This window comes from Doryrhamphus excisus, chromosome 13 (genome assembly GCF_030265055.1).
Source record: "Doryrhamphus excisus isolate RoL2022-K1 chromosome 13, RoL_Dexc_1.0, whole genome shotgun sequence".
Lineage (NCBI taxonomy): Eukaryota > Metazoa > Chordata > Actinopteri > Syngnathiformes > Syngnathidae > Doryrhamphus > Doryrhamphus excisus.
This window is the reverse complement of record NC_080478.1, coordinates 13,132,574-13,146,187: the sequence shown is the minus strand read 5'-3', so window position 1 is coordinate 13,146,187 and position 13,614 is coordinate 13,132,574. Positions and strand designations below refer to the sequence as shown.

At 40.4% G+C, this 13,614-nt stretch overlaps 2 protein-coding genes across 4 annotated transcripts in view; one reads left to right on the top strand and one right to left on the bottom strand.

Moving 5' to 3' along the window:
- Positions 1-6,414: 6,414 nt before the first annotated feature.
- Positions 6,415-13,591, bottom strand: adprs (ADP-ribosylserine hydrolase). The gene is made up of 6 exons (XM_058091359.1): positions 13,164-13,591; positions 11,753-11,849; positions 11,439-11,646; positions 11,146-11,333; positions 9,577-9,677; positions 6,415-7,165 (listed from the first exon to the last, which is right to left on the bottom strand). The coding sequence occupies exons 1-6, from the start codon at positions 13,351-13,353 to the stop codon at positions 6,768-6,770; spliced, it is 1,182 nt and encodes a 393-aa protein (XP_057947342.1). The 5' UTR covers positions 13,354-13,591; the 3' UTR covers positions 6,415-6,767.
- Positions 7,990-13,614, top strand: part of si:ch211-266o15.1 (zinc finger MYM-type protein 4) — a 35,129-nt gene continuing 29,504 nt past the window's right edge. For all 3 annotated transcript variants that reach the window (XM_058091354.1, XM_058091352.1, XM_058091351.1), the window contains exon 1: positions 7,990-8,512. In XM_058091354.1, coding sequence (XP_057947337.1) covers positions 8,005-8,512 — 508 coding nt within the window. In that variant the 5' untranslated portion in view covers positions 7,990-8,004. The remainder of the gene's footprint in view (positions 8,513-13,614) is intronic.

Here is a 13,614-nt window from a genome sequence, read left to right as displayed (position 1 = left end):
CTTGACAATGCTTATTTTAAGGCAAAAAAATCACATTTTCTGAAATATGCACATATTTTGACTATTTGTAATTGTGATAGAGTGAGGCTGCAAAACCTGAACTGCAAAGCGGTGAGGGACAACAAGTATACAAATAGCGCTAACCCGGTTTGACCCACACACATCTGTGCAAAAAAAAATGTGCCATTTTGAAATATCCACATTCTTGTGGACATGGCTATTGAGCTTATTGGCTAAAGACAATTGTCTTGTTATATCCTGTAGCAAATTTAAACTCTTCCCCACATAATTAAAAATGTTAACAATGTTTTTTTTTTAATTAAAAAAAACTTGTTATTTTCTTTCTGCTTGGGGACAGCCATGCAAGTAATAGTTCAATTAAATAATATTAATTTGCAAAAAACATTAGCTTTATAACCCCTATAGGACCCAAGGGGGACGAACTGTTAGGCATTAAATGATGTAGAAACATGGAAGTAATAACACAAAGCCAAATATACCGGTTATTAAATTTATTAAAAAAGCATTTTGAAAAAGTGGTGATTAGAAAGTAATTGCTATTGAAAAAAAATCTATTTCACGGCACTGTAAATCACTAATCATGACCTTTTTTTTTCCACCAATACCCAGACAGATCACATGGAAAGTAGTTATGTTGTCAATTCCATCTATTTATACACAATAAGTAAAAGATAAAGGATAAATGTTTCACAATTTGTTGCCATTAGCCAGTTGCCTAGATTAAGATAATACGTTCGATTGCGAGCGCTCTCAACTCTCACTCAGGGTACCTCGGCTCGAGCCCGGGGCGTGCACAGAGGCAGACCAAACAGGTTGTACAGTTGAATGTGGATGTTAAAAATAAATGAAAACAACTTTATAGATTGCATACCTGGACTCAAGAGACCTGACACCAGATGCCATGCAGAGCAACGGTTCTAATATGGAAACTTGTTTTTCCTAGTTTTTTTCCTAGTCTCAAAGCGGAGCTTTTCTGGGAACAAGCAGGAAGCTGAAACTCACTTGTGTACACATGGTGAAACTTTTGGACCTCAGGGTGCAAGAAATTCTCTTATCATCTGAGCCCAAAAACCTCTTAAGCACGGTTTCCGCTAACACTCTTCTGCAGGTTAAATACAGCAACTGAGCCTAAGAGGAAACTTGCCATCTTGGAGAGTGGAACTAGTCATAGTTACTGGCAAAACTGTCAAATTATTTCCAAATACCATAATCAGTAAATCCCAGTTGTTCCTTTATCCTCATGTGATTTGCGGGCTGTTGAATGAAAATGTAAGAAATAAAAGTATACTATTGCCATATTGGAAAGTTAATCGGTTCCGGACCAGAGCGTGTTTAAGTGTTAAGGAATTCTGTAGAATTCCTTTTCATAGTAAGAGCATGGAAAACCTTGAGTGACAGCCTTCAATAGGCATTTTTCAAATTGTCATGATCCTTTTTGTCTTAGTTGTGTCCATCTTCTGACCCATTTATATACATTTTTTCTAAATGTCAATGAAATGTTGATATAATAAAAGAGCATAAGCCATACCCGTATTCCAGGGCATTGTAAATGTAGCCAAAAACACTATACGGTAGAATAACACGGTATTCATTCATTCATTCATTTTCTATTCCGCTTATCCTCACAAGTCGCGGGGGTACTGGAGCCTATCCCAGCTGTCTTCAGGCGAAAGCTGGGATACACCCTGGACTGGACCCTGGACGTCAGCCAATCACAGAGCACATACAGACAAACAACCATTCACACTCACATTCATACCTATGGACAATTTGGAGTCACCAATTAACCTAGCATGTTTTTGGAATGTGGGAGGAAACCGGAAAACCCGGAGAATGCAACAGGGAGAACATCCAAACGCCACACAGAGATGACAGAGAGTGGAATCGAACTCAGGTCTTCTAGCTGTTAGGCCTGTGCACTAACCAGTCAATAACACGCTATGTCAAACAATGAATTCTGACCTGAAACCACATCAGGATCAGGATCAGACTTGTTTTGTTCATTTTGGGGGGGGGAAAGTTTTCTCACCTTCTTGCTTAACCATGCAGTTAAAAAATGTTTCTCAAAGACAAACTCATTAAAGAAACATCTGTGTTCACGCTCAGCTGAAAACAAGGCATCTGTCGGGGATTGATTCATTCACTTTCACCCATCTATCCTGTTATATATGGATCAACAAACATTCACACTCATTCACATTCATGGTTAATTAAGGGTCTTCAATCAACTCAACTATATCTCCACTCTTCATCCTAATGTATATAAATATATATAGTATATAAAAAGAGCTTTTAAAATGGTCTTGGCTGTAAAAGAGCAAACACATTCAAAGTGATGCTGAACTGTCAATCCTCTCTCCCACTAGGTGTGAGGTAAGAAGTCTATTCGCAAGTGGTGCCAACCCCCTCTTAACAGCCCTTGCAGCTTCTATTTGGCTGATGTCTTTCAAGGTCTCTCGCTCTCCTCCCCTGTGGGCTGCTGCTTCTCACTCGTGCTCTTACTCTCGTGACCATAGGTAAGGGTAGGAACGGAGATCGACCGGTAAATTGAGAGCTTTGCCTTCTGGCTCACGACAGCCTGGTTCAGCGACGGTGCTATTGCAGACTGTCCATTTCACGATAATTTTTTTCCCCTCACTCGACAAGAAATTGTGTCAGTGAAAATAATGAACAGAACCGGTGACGGGGGCAGCCTTGGCGGAGGCCAAACAGCAGAGAGAGCGCCTCATCAGTCATGATGACAATTTTTGTAATGAATAATTCTAACATACTCCGGTTTCCTCCCACATTCCAAAAACATGCTAGGTCAGGGGTCTCAAACACGCGGCCCACGGGCCAAATGTGGCCCGCAGGACACTAGTTTGAGGCCCCCGCCTTGATATGAAAGTTTAATGTTAGTGCGGCCCGCGCAAGTTTGATATGGATGCTATCATGTACCCAGAAAAAAATATTACGTTTGATTAATGTTCATGTTAAAGTTAAATAACTGTTAATAGTTATCCTCCCTATCCGTGTGGAAGTGGTAAGTTTTTGGCTATTTACGTTTAGAGGAAATAACTTGAAGGCTACCGTTTAGGTCCCTAGCTCTCTAGTTTGCAAGTTAGCATGTGTCTCAAGACCCTGCAGTTGCGCAATATGTTGTAAATAAAAAGAGTATAAATGTGACTATAGTTGTGTTTTGTCATGTCTACAGGGCTCTAATAATGCTTTGTTAATTTTAATCTGAAAAAAATAATTTGTCTACCCACCAACTATATGTGGTTTCTTAAGTTTTTATTATTTGCCGTTTTGTTGTTATTATTATATTTATTTATTTATTACTGATTGATTGATTTTCTTTATTCTTGATTTGTTTATTTATTTTTCATCTTATTTTGTGTAGAAAAATAAAAAGTAAGATATTTGAGAACAGTGGAATGTTTTATGAGAGCTTTTATTGTAGAAAATCGAAACCAAAGCAAAGTTTATTCATTTTTCTGTTTTTAATAAATGCGTTTTTTTTTTTTTTTTTTTTTTTTGGAAAGACCAGACCCTATCTCCAGTGGCCCCCAAGTAAAGTTTGAGACCCCTGTGCTAGGTTAATTGGCCACTCCAAATTGTCCATAGGTATGAATGTGAGTGTGAATGGTTGTTTGTCTATATGTGCCCTGTGATTGGCTGGCCACCAGTCCAGGGTGTACCCCGCCTCTCGCCCGAAGACAACTGGGATAGGCTCCAGCACCCCCGCGACCCTCGTGAGGAAAAAGCGGTAGAAAATGAATGAATGAATAAAACAACATAACCTAAAACAAACATGATCATTTTGAACTGTATTTTAAATGTATTTTCAGCACAAATGCAGTCGTTTCTAACATTTTCTTCAGTAAAAATCACTGAATTTGCACATTTTCTGATTAAATGAGGCTGTCGCCTGCACCCCATCACACTGCACACTTGAGTTGCATTATGGTTCCCACCAGTTTCTGTTTGTCAGCATGTCGGTAATAATATAATTTATAACACACCGTGACTTTCTACAGCCAGTGTAATGTCTTGAATGTAAGGGTGACATCATTATTCTTTTCGGACAATGAAACACATATACTGTGCAATATCTGATCAACCTCCGTGTGCAATTAAGGGCTCTAAATGCAATATACTAAGTTCTATGTGAAGTATTTCCATAATGCCTCATATTAACTCACTAGCAAGATCTCAGTGTATAGACTGGTCATATATCTCATCTCGTTTCATATTATCTACATACTGTATTGTATATAACTCTGGGAAAAACTGTTGGTTTTGTTAATACTTGGGTTGTTTATATTGTTTATATTTCTATATTGTGTATTTTGTACTGCTTAACTGATGTACTGTGATTAATTAGTACTGTGAACTGATGATTAACTGTGTACTCTTGCTGCTGTGCAATGCAAATTTCCCCACTGAGGGACGAATAAAGGCATATCTTATCTTATCTTATCTCTTATATACTTGTACTTGTAGTACCGCTGCATCCTGAAGATAGGTGCTTGTTATTGTCACTGTCTGTGCTGGTCTTTTATCATGGAAAAGCCAGTAGCAGAAAACCTTTAACTTATACCTATTTCATTATATACCTAAGCTCACCAAGAGGCGATCAAACTTTTCCAACAAAGTGTTGAAGCTTTTCCTGGAGAAGGAAAGGCTGCATGTATTTCCTAATACTGTGATAATGTCATAGAAAACTCTTTATTATTGACTTTTATGATTTTCATAGTCAAAGATGATTTGTTTGATTGGTCCATAGTTGATTAATAGTCTAATATTGCTTTTTCTTTTATTAAGAGTAATGTTAATGTCAATGGCGATCACTACAACAGTATCTTTTTTTATTTAGGTAACGGATGCACAGGTGCACATCAGCCCAAAATATATGGTGGTTGGATAGCTCAATAGCATTGACCAGTACTCCAACGTTTAGTCAGATCTCTTTTCTGGGGGCGCGACGATCACGCCTGTAAAGGCTGCCGGTCTGCCATATATGCTGACTTGATGAGGATTCGGTGAGCCCTGAGAATTAGTAAATATACAGTATTTATTTTTCTTTCCCAAGCCCCGTGGAGAATGCCGGTCTTGGCAATTGCCCATGTAGCCCATAGCTAGAACTTATTACTTTCCTGTGCATTCACAATTAGGAACGTCTACATTTGGGAATACAGGTGAACAAATGAATTACAACTAATGAGTTATGGGTGAAGGGTAGGATTAAATAAGATGTTAAATAAAATTGGCAGTGTTGCCAAATTGGCAGTAATCGACACTGACAGTAATCAATTTGGTACAGCACCATATTGTCGGAATTTGCACGCTCAGCAACAAAGTATGCAGTTTGCATGTTATACTGTACATACTGAAGCATAAGTGGAGACTTTTACACACATTCATGCTGTCATGTCTAATATACAACAATAAACAGCAACATTAAGTACACTTGCTTCATCTGAAATAAACTTTGAATTGCTGTGAAAGCATGAAAGTCACATATCCACATCCCACTAGTCTTTACTCACTTTGGTAGAGCTCTATCACCACCAAGTGTTCTCCTTCTGACTTGCATCTGATTTCTGATTTTGAGGCTATAAGGTCTGTATTTATTATTTGAACACCATCACTTAGCCTCTGACTGAGAAACAATCATGTGAAGCATATTAAGGTAGCAATATAACATTTACAGCAGCTGCAATGGAAGTGGATTATTTTGTAAAGGGATTATTATAAATTCACACTTAGGACACATATCCCGTTCACTTTAGTACTCAAATTATTGCATAAATTTCATTGAAGCCTGCTTTTTGAAATGCAACATTCTACTTTCGCTGAGTCTACAGCTAATAAAAAGTAGTGACAATGGAAATATTTTCCACAAAATCACTGATTGGAGAAATTAAACACAAGGATATACACTATAAGCGTGCATGCCACACAGCTAAGTTCAATTCCACCCTCGGCCATCTCTGTGTGGAGTTTGCGTGTTCTCCCCGGGTTGTCTCCGGGTACTCCGGTTTCCTTCAACATTCCAAAAAACATGCTAGGTTAATTGGCGACTCCAAATTGTCCATAGGTATGAATGTGAGTGTGAATGGTTGTTTGTCTATATGTGCCCTGTGATTGGCTGTCGACCAGTCCAGGGTGTACCCAGCTTCTCGCCTGAAGACAGTTGGGATAGGCTCCAGCACCCCCGTGACCTTTGTGAGGATAAGCAGTAGAAAATGAAAGAATGAATGAAGCCATTAGTTCAGAGGTAATACCAATATTGCACTTATGCCAGTACATTATAATTTTTTCCATGTACTGTATGGTAAAATTTGCATATGTGAATAGATGATGACTTTCTCTCTCTGGGGCTTGAAAATTGAAATAACAGACACGGGGTGAACTTATTGGCCTTTTTATTAAATAATGGTTCTTCACCAAAATGATCAAAGAAACAACTTGGGATGGTTCAGTACAAAAAGACAAGGTTAGGAAAGGAACAGATATATGTGTTACGTTGATGCACACACCATATTTCTGCATTACTGTCATTGTTGTTGATTGTGGCATTTTATAATACGAAGGAAATGCATTTTGCTTGTCAAATTAGATACTCTATTGCCTTCTTCAATGCAATATATCGAATTATTAAGGAAGAAATTTGCTGTGTTAGAATAATTTGCCTTTCATCCCTGTTTCTGAGGTGACAGTCGGAAACAGTCCTGTCTGTGAATGTACAGTATTTGTGTAACTTATATGTTTTTGGTTTGGGTTGTCTTGTCTGCGCCATGCGAAGACTTGGATCGGTTTTCCGAAGTATCTTCTTTGCTCCGATTCCCTGATCTCGTCCTGTTTTCCTTTGACAACTGGCGGTACAACTTGTGAAGTCGCTCTGCATCCACATCAGCATCGTCTGCCCCCTCACAGCAGCGGATCCAGGTTTGAGGAATGACCTCGATGCCGTAGTGTGCGCCGGCTATAGCCCCGGCCATGCAGGCTATAGTGTCTGTGTCCCCTCCCAGGGCAAGGCTGTATGCTATTGTTCGCTCCACACCACCATAATTCTCTGGAAGGTATTCCCTTGGCTGCAAGCAATGAAGAACGCAGAAGATGGCAGTTGGAACTGACTGGAGTGCTGCAATGCCATTACCTAAAAAAATAGGTACAATGATTTGAATGTCATAGAGCAGTGGTTCCTCAACGTTTCACAGTCCCAGCACCTTCATTTGACCTGAAGTCATGTGCCTTCTGGTCCAGCACACTTAAAAAAATGTATATATTACTGTTATTATATATTGTCACATCCATACTGTTTATAATCTGTATAATCTACAATAGCCATATTATAGTCATTTATATCCCTGTACATATGATCACTGTATTATAGTCATAGTTTTTTACATAGATCTGTCCATTTTTTTTCTACATTTACTTACTACTAAGGTACTTATAAAATTGCACTTCTGGTTGGATGCTAACTGCATTTTGTTGCCCTGTACCAGTGACATGAGCAATAACAATAAAGTTGAATCTAATCTAATCTATCTATCTATCTATCTATCTATCTATCTATCTATCTATCTATCTATCTATCTATCTATCTATCTATCTATCTATCTATCTATCTATCTATCTATCTATCTATCTATCTATCTATCTATCTATCTATCTATCTATCTATCTATCTATCTATCTATCTATCTATCTATCTATCTATCTATCTATCTATCTAAACTTTTAAAAATACTATAATAAATAAAAACTAATTAGTATTTTACATTCACAGTTTCAAAGCTTACAGGTAATCAAAATAGATGGAATCATTCAATAATTCAATGCAACCGATCGACGAACGTTTAGTTGCATACCGCCTCCTACTGTATCGGAATGTAGACGCGTTCTGCACATGCGCTTCACCACCGAGGTCGCCCGTATGTAGACGCGTTCTGCACATGCGCAGTGACAACCCGGTAGTCACAAACTTCGATCATGGAAAACACCCGACGAAACGCATATGATGCCGCCTTCAAGTTAAAGGCGATATATTTGGCTGCCAGAGTAGGAAACAGGGCTGCTTCGCGTAAGCTTAGTATAAATGAATGTATGGTGAGACGTTGGAGACATCAACATGAAAAGCTGACAAAAACCAAAAAGACAGTAAAAGCTTTCAGAGGTAAGAAATGCAAGTGGCCTGAACTAGAAAGCGTGCTTGCAGACTGGGTAAATCAACAAAGAGCAGACGGACGAAGTGTTTCCAGTGTGCAGATCCAACTAAAAGCCAAAGCAATCGCCACGGAAAAGAACATTGAAGACTTTTCAGGTGGACCGTCGTGGTGTCTCCGATTTATGAGGCGAAAACAACGCACCGAGGAAACGGTGACAAGTACTCAAACGAAGATAATTCAAGATAATTCCATGCGACCGGATGACGTCATAAATATGTACGAGGCACCTTCGACGCCTGACCTGCCTCACACTCGGACTGTTAACAAGAAAGGTGAATCAATTCAGTAATTCCCGATTCAAATCAACACGGCAATAAAGATAATTACAGATAATTCCTAAATAGTTGTGTACATAACCTCAGTCGGATGCCATTCTAAATACGTGGCGTTGCGTTCATTATACATAAGAGTTCATGTATTATATACAGTTAGCATTTGCTATCAAACATGACAGTTATAAGAAATTAAAAGTTAAACTATTAAACTATGTGCAGGACAATGCCTCCAAAGTCAAGGAAACATATTACAAAACCTTCATTCAATGAGCACATTTTCTAATTCTAATTAATCATTAAATAATAGTTTAACAAACTAATGTGTAGAAAACATTGCTATTGTGAAGTTCACTCATACAATGAATTACTGAACGCCGTTTTCATGTTTAAAAAGTGTTATTTTGCCGTGGCGGTGCACCACAATCCATGTAGTGGGAAACCTGGATGTTTGCATTGTTGTGTGTGAATGGACAGATGAATGTTTGCATTATTGCTTGTTATTCTATGTGAATGGACTGACAGAAAGGCAGATAGACGTTTGCAATATGTATGTTATTGTGTGTAAATTGACGGATACTGTAGATGTTGGCATTGTGTGTTATTGTTCGTGAATGGGCAGATAGACGTTTGCATTATGCGTGTTACTTTACGTCAATGCTTCTCAAATAGCGATGAAAGCTTTCATTTTCGTGCGGACCTGCCAACATGACCATTTTATAGTACTCAACATGCAATTTGATTCTTGAATATGTTTGTGGGCTCTCCATTTTGTTGCATTTTCCTGGTTTGAGTTTCAAGTTTGGTGAATAGATTACTTTCTCTAGCATTTCAAATCGGGGGGGTGACTTCCCTGAGAGGGAAGGGCATGACATAAAATAATTGACAAGCACTGCTTTACGTGAATGGAGTGACAGAAGTTTGGACTGCTTGTGAATCTGAACAGACAGATGAATATCTGCAATGTTTGTGCTATAGTATGTGAATGCAACTTGGATAAGTTTAACTCATACGTAATTTAAACTGTATGCCCTAAATGTAGATTTTCAAAGATTAGTACTGACCCAGCTCAGAGATGACCTCCTCTATGGTGACCTTGTTCCTGTCCATCAAATCTCTGACTCGATGAAGGCGGTCACAGAATGGCTTCTCTGCTTCTTTCAGGCTGTGCCAACAGACAAAAAGTGCCTGCTTTAAGAACATTTTCATCATCACCAGAAACTAAAAAAAATACTTTACTTCAAACAGTCATATTTTTTAGGTAAACATGTTAAGAGGAGATAAGCATTTCCTTATTTCCTCCCAAGATTTTGTGACAGGAACACCAACTTGTCAACTGCAGGGATGCTCTATGGCAGGTGACAATATTGCTACTGCAACTGAACACCCTTTCAGAGGGCGAACTGGTGGGTGGTACCAAGAGATAGTTGACTCGTTGCTGGAAAGACAACTTCATGGTGCTTCTACTGTTTCAGTGGTTCTGTGTCACTATCCCCACTTCCTAGCTGCAAGTACCTTGACAGCTCATTTTCAATTTCCCCCATCTTTGGGGACTTGTTGTGTGCTGTTTGAAGAAGTTTGCCAATGTCTTCTTTGCTTTCGGGTCTGCTGCTGTCTCTTGGTCTGTAGGCTTGGCCGCGGTGGGAACACAGTGGTTGGGCAGTAGAGACTCCACCTCCAAGACAGCTCTTTTCCTGCATCAGCACTTTCACTGGAGATGTAGGTTGTCTTGAACCATTGATCCACAAAAGAAGCCATGTCCAACAGACCACTAGTGGGTGGGTGGGAATACTTAGTGTTGAGATAATCAATAATTTTAACTCTCTATAACTCCATATGCCAGGAGAGAATGTTTTGAAGAGGTACAGAACATTCTGAAGAGTTCTAAGAACTTAGTAAACAACCTCTGTAATCGCTTTTATTCAAGTACAAGATCCGAGTACGCTTAACAGCATTGCACTTAATAGCCAAGTGCAGTCTGTGACCGAAGCCACCACCTGTTTAGCTCATCCGCCTTGATGACAGTAGTTACAGCAACCAGATGTATTTTTTGGAGTTTCCAGCAATTGCTCCAGCATGCAATTGCATCATGAAGTGTTTCAGCTATATGCTCACCGGTGTGAATAGCTAGCTTGGATACACGCGGTTTTCATCTCCCAGTCGTTAATGAAGTGAACTGTCAAGCTCATGTAAGGTTTGCACGTCCTGCTTGACCGCATATCGCTGGTCAAATCAAAATGGGTCACTGTAGCAAGTCTGTCTGTCTGACTTCCTGGTACAATTGTGGTAATCCTTCTCGTGCAAAGTAGTTGCGACTAGGCAGCTAATATCACGAGTCAGCTTTTAAACCTGCTTTTCTCCACCATTGCAACAGGGACTACAGTATATCTTTAATGATGTGATAGGACACTCCTTCAAAGATGGCAAACCATGTTGCATTTTCCATTCTCCTAAGAAACTAACAGAAAAATGTATGTGTCCAATCGATGCTCAATATCTCCAAATTACTGAGCCACAGCTTTTTTTTAAAGTCCTCTACTATAGACGTTTTTGGTTCCTCCATGTCTATTGTAGAATGAGCCTGGCTCTTGCCCCCCACCTCCCAGTTTGTGCCGAGACATGTTGTTACTTACATTCTGGCATCATTCCGTGCTGCCTCATCACATTCAAATTCCTCCATCTCTGCGATTAGTGTGTTGATGAACTTCTGAGGCAGGTCCAAGGCACCCTGCAGGGCTAGGTGGACCGCGAATGCTTGTAGGACTGCCCCGTTGTAGCCCAGAGAACAGGAATGGGTGAGCATGGCACCCAGACGAGCAAACTAGGAAGAAAAGAGAGTTTTGTTATATGAATTCAATTATGGATGTGACAAACAAGGCAATAGCTCCAACGTGCAAGTCTAAAAGTCGATTCTCTCTGTGCTCACCTTTTTAACATCAGCTGGATCAGGGAAGGCCAGCGCGAAGGGGGCCGCCCTCATTGCTCCCCCATTCCCAAAAGAGCCCCGACCATTAAACTGGTCCCTGGCTGGCTGGTACACGTCAGTGAGCTGAGGGGATGCCAGTTTCTTCAACACCTGGATTACTCCAGAGCCATAACCACGACCTGGGGACAAGCTGTACTCCTTTGCAAACCTGGAAAAGCCCAACATTTTCCCATTTGAATGAAACCACTGTTTACAGTTTACTTCACAACCCAGTGGAACAAAATTTGCCCCATAAGTGTTAGTGTTTTGTCTACCTGCGAGCCATGTCCTGTTCATCAAAGCCAGACCGGGTCAGCAGAGACTGGACCACACAACGGGCCATGGCTGTGTCATCACTGTACTCAAGGGTACCTAGAACAGACCAGTGCAAACACACACGGGCTGTGTTTCCTTCCATACTTGCATTTAGCATTTTGAGTGAATAAGTGTGAGAAGTATGGCAGAATGCAGTGTGCTCTCAGTACTTGGATGTTGCACGCAACACTCCCCAAATGGTGAGTGTGCAACGATGGACACCAAGCACCCTCAGCCATCGCATTGTGGCTATGCATGGAGGCTACAATGGACTACCTCGATTGGTTGCAGTTAAAATGAACAGAAGAAAATGAAACATCTTGTGTTCTTTATTTCTGGTAAGTGTGCAACAACAGTAATATATTTGTGGTACTTAATGTTAAAAAATTGTGCAGTGTTAATAGCTTATACATAGTCACATATTGAGCAGAAATTGAAACACAGCCTGTAATCGTACATAGTTCAGTGTAGTGCTCTTCCAAATCCATTCCTGTCATTGCACACTTAAAGGGGCCCTATTGTGCTTTTTCCACTTTCCTGACCTATAAATGTAGTTATGTTGTATTATTGTGTTAAATTATGTCAATGTTTCAGATCATGAGGTTTGCGCATTTGGAAGTGAGCCATGAAAGATGTTTGGGATGGCTCAAAATGCTGGTTCAAAAGGCGTGGTAAAACCGCCCTTTTGTGATGTCAGAGGGGCGGACTTCCTTATATATTTAGGAAGCACTTTGGGCATGTGACCAATCACAACAGAGTGGGCATGCCCAGAGGTGTGTGTGGAATTAAGACAGTCAGTTTTGGCAGGAAGCACAAATCAAAGGAAAAACAGCTAGAATAGGTGCAGATTATGCAGAATCTAAAGTTTTCTGTGTGGGTTATTTTTCTGTGTGTAGCTGTAGGAGATCACAACTTAATACAAAGGGTCGAAAAATGAGTATAATGGCTCCCCTTTAACGAAAATGGTGATTGAAATATTTAAATGTTTCTTCTCTCCTTATTGTGAATTGCAACCACAGAGGTTAGTCCCCACTGTTCTACTATTAGCCAAGATGGCGATGATTGAGGGTGGTTGAGCTCCAACTGCAACATTCACCATTTGGGGACAGTTGAGTGCAAAATCCGGGAACCTACGGCAAATCGCTTTTTGCCTTACTGTTAAGTGTGGAAGTGCGCGAAAAGGAAAAGGGTAGGAGACAACATTAAGCACTATTTGGTGGGGGGACAGGTATTTTTTAGATTATTTTCGTGTCCCTCTCATGCAACTAAATGGGGTAACTGTCTACCAATGTGATGCTCCCCTATTTATCAAATATTCGTGACCTTGTATTGGAGCTCAATAGTATCTGATGTCGCAGCAATGACACTTACCATTCTCTTTCGCCTCGTCGTCGAGACTGTTTATGTGCCGCAATACATTCTCCATCGGAACGTCCTCCGCTCCCTCAAACTCTCCGCCGACACAGTCGCCCAGCACAGCCGCGACCAGAGCACCCCTGAACCGAGACAAAGACGCCTGGCCACCCGCTGCAGCCACTGCTCTTACTGCGGTCGTGGCCATTCATCCGGCGGTTTCCAATAAGCGCGATGGTAAAATAAGGAACGTAATTGTATCCAAACAATAAACAACAAATGTCGGTTCGCCTGTCGCTCTAGCACTTGTCATTTGCCGAACAACGGAAACACAACACAGACACGCTGTGTCTCAAATGGAGTACTTCCGTCAGTACACGTCAAAATATGTTTACCAAGACTCTTACGTGGAAGAGACTGTCGTTTTTGGCAAGCGTATGGAACGTCTGCCATGATGGTAAGCAAGACA

Bases quoted from the DNA above. Each gene is read 5' to 3' on its own strand.
- adprs (XM_058091359.1), bottom strand. From the start codon at position 13,353: ATGGCCACGACCGCAGTAAGAGCAGTGGCTGCAGCGGGTGGCCAGGCG. The intron at 11,850-13,163 runs GTAAGTGTCATT...GGTCTGTTCTAG, and splicing joins CGACGAGGCGAAAGAGAATG to GTACCCTTGAGTACAGTGAT. The intron at 11,334-11,438 runs GTGAGCACAGAG...TTTTCTTCCTAG, and splicing joins ATCCAGCTGATGTTAAAAAG to TTTGCTCGTCTGGGTGCCAT.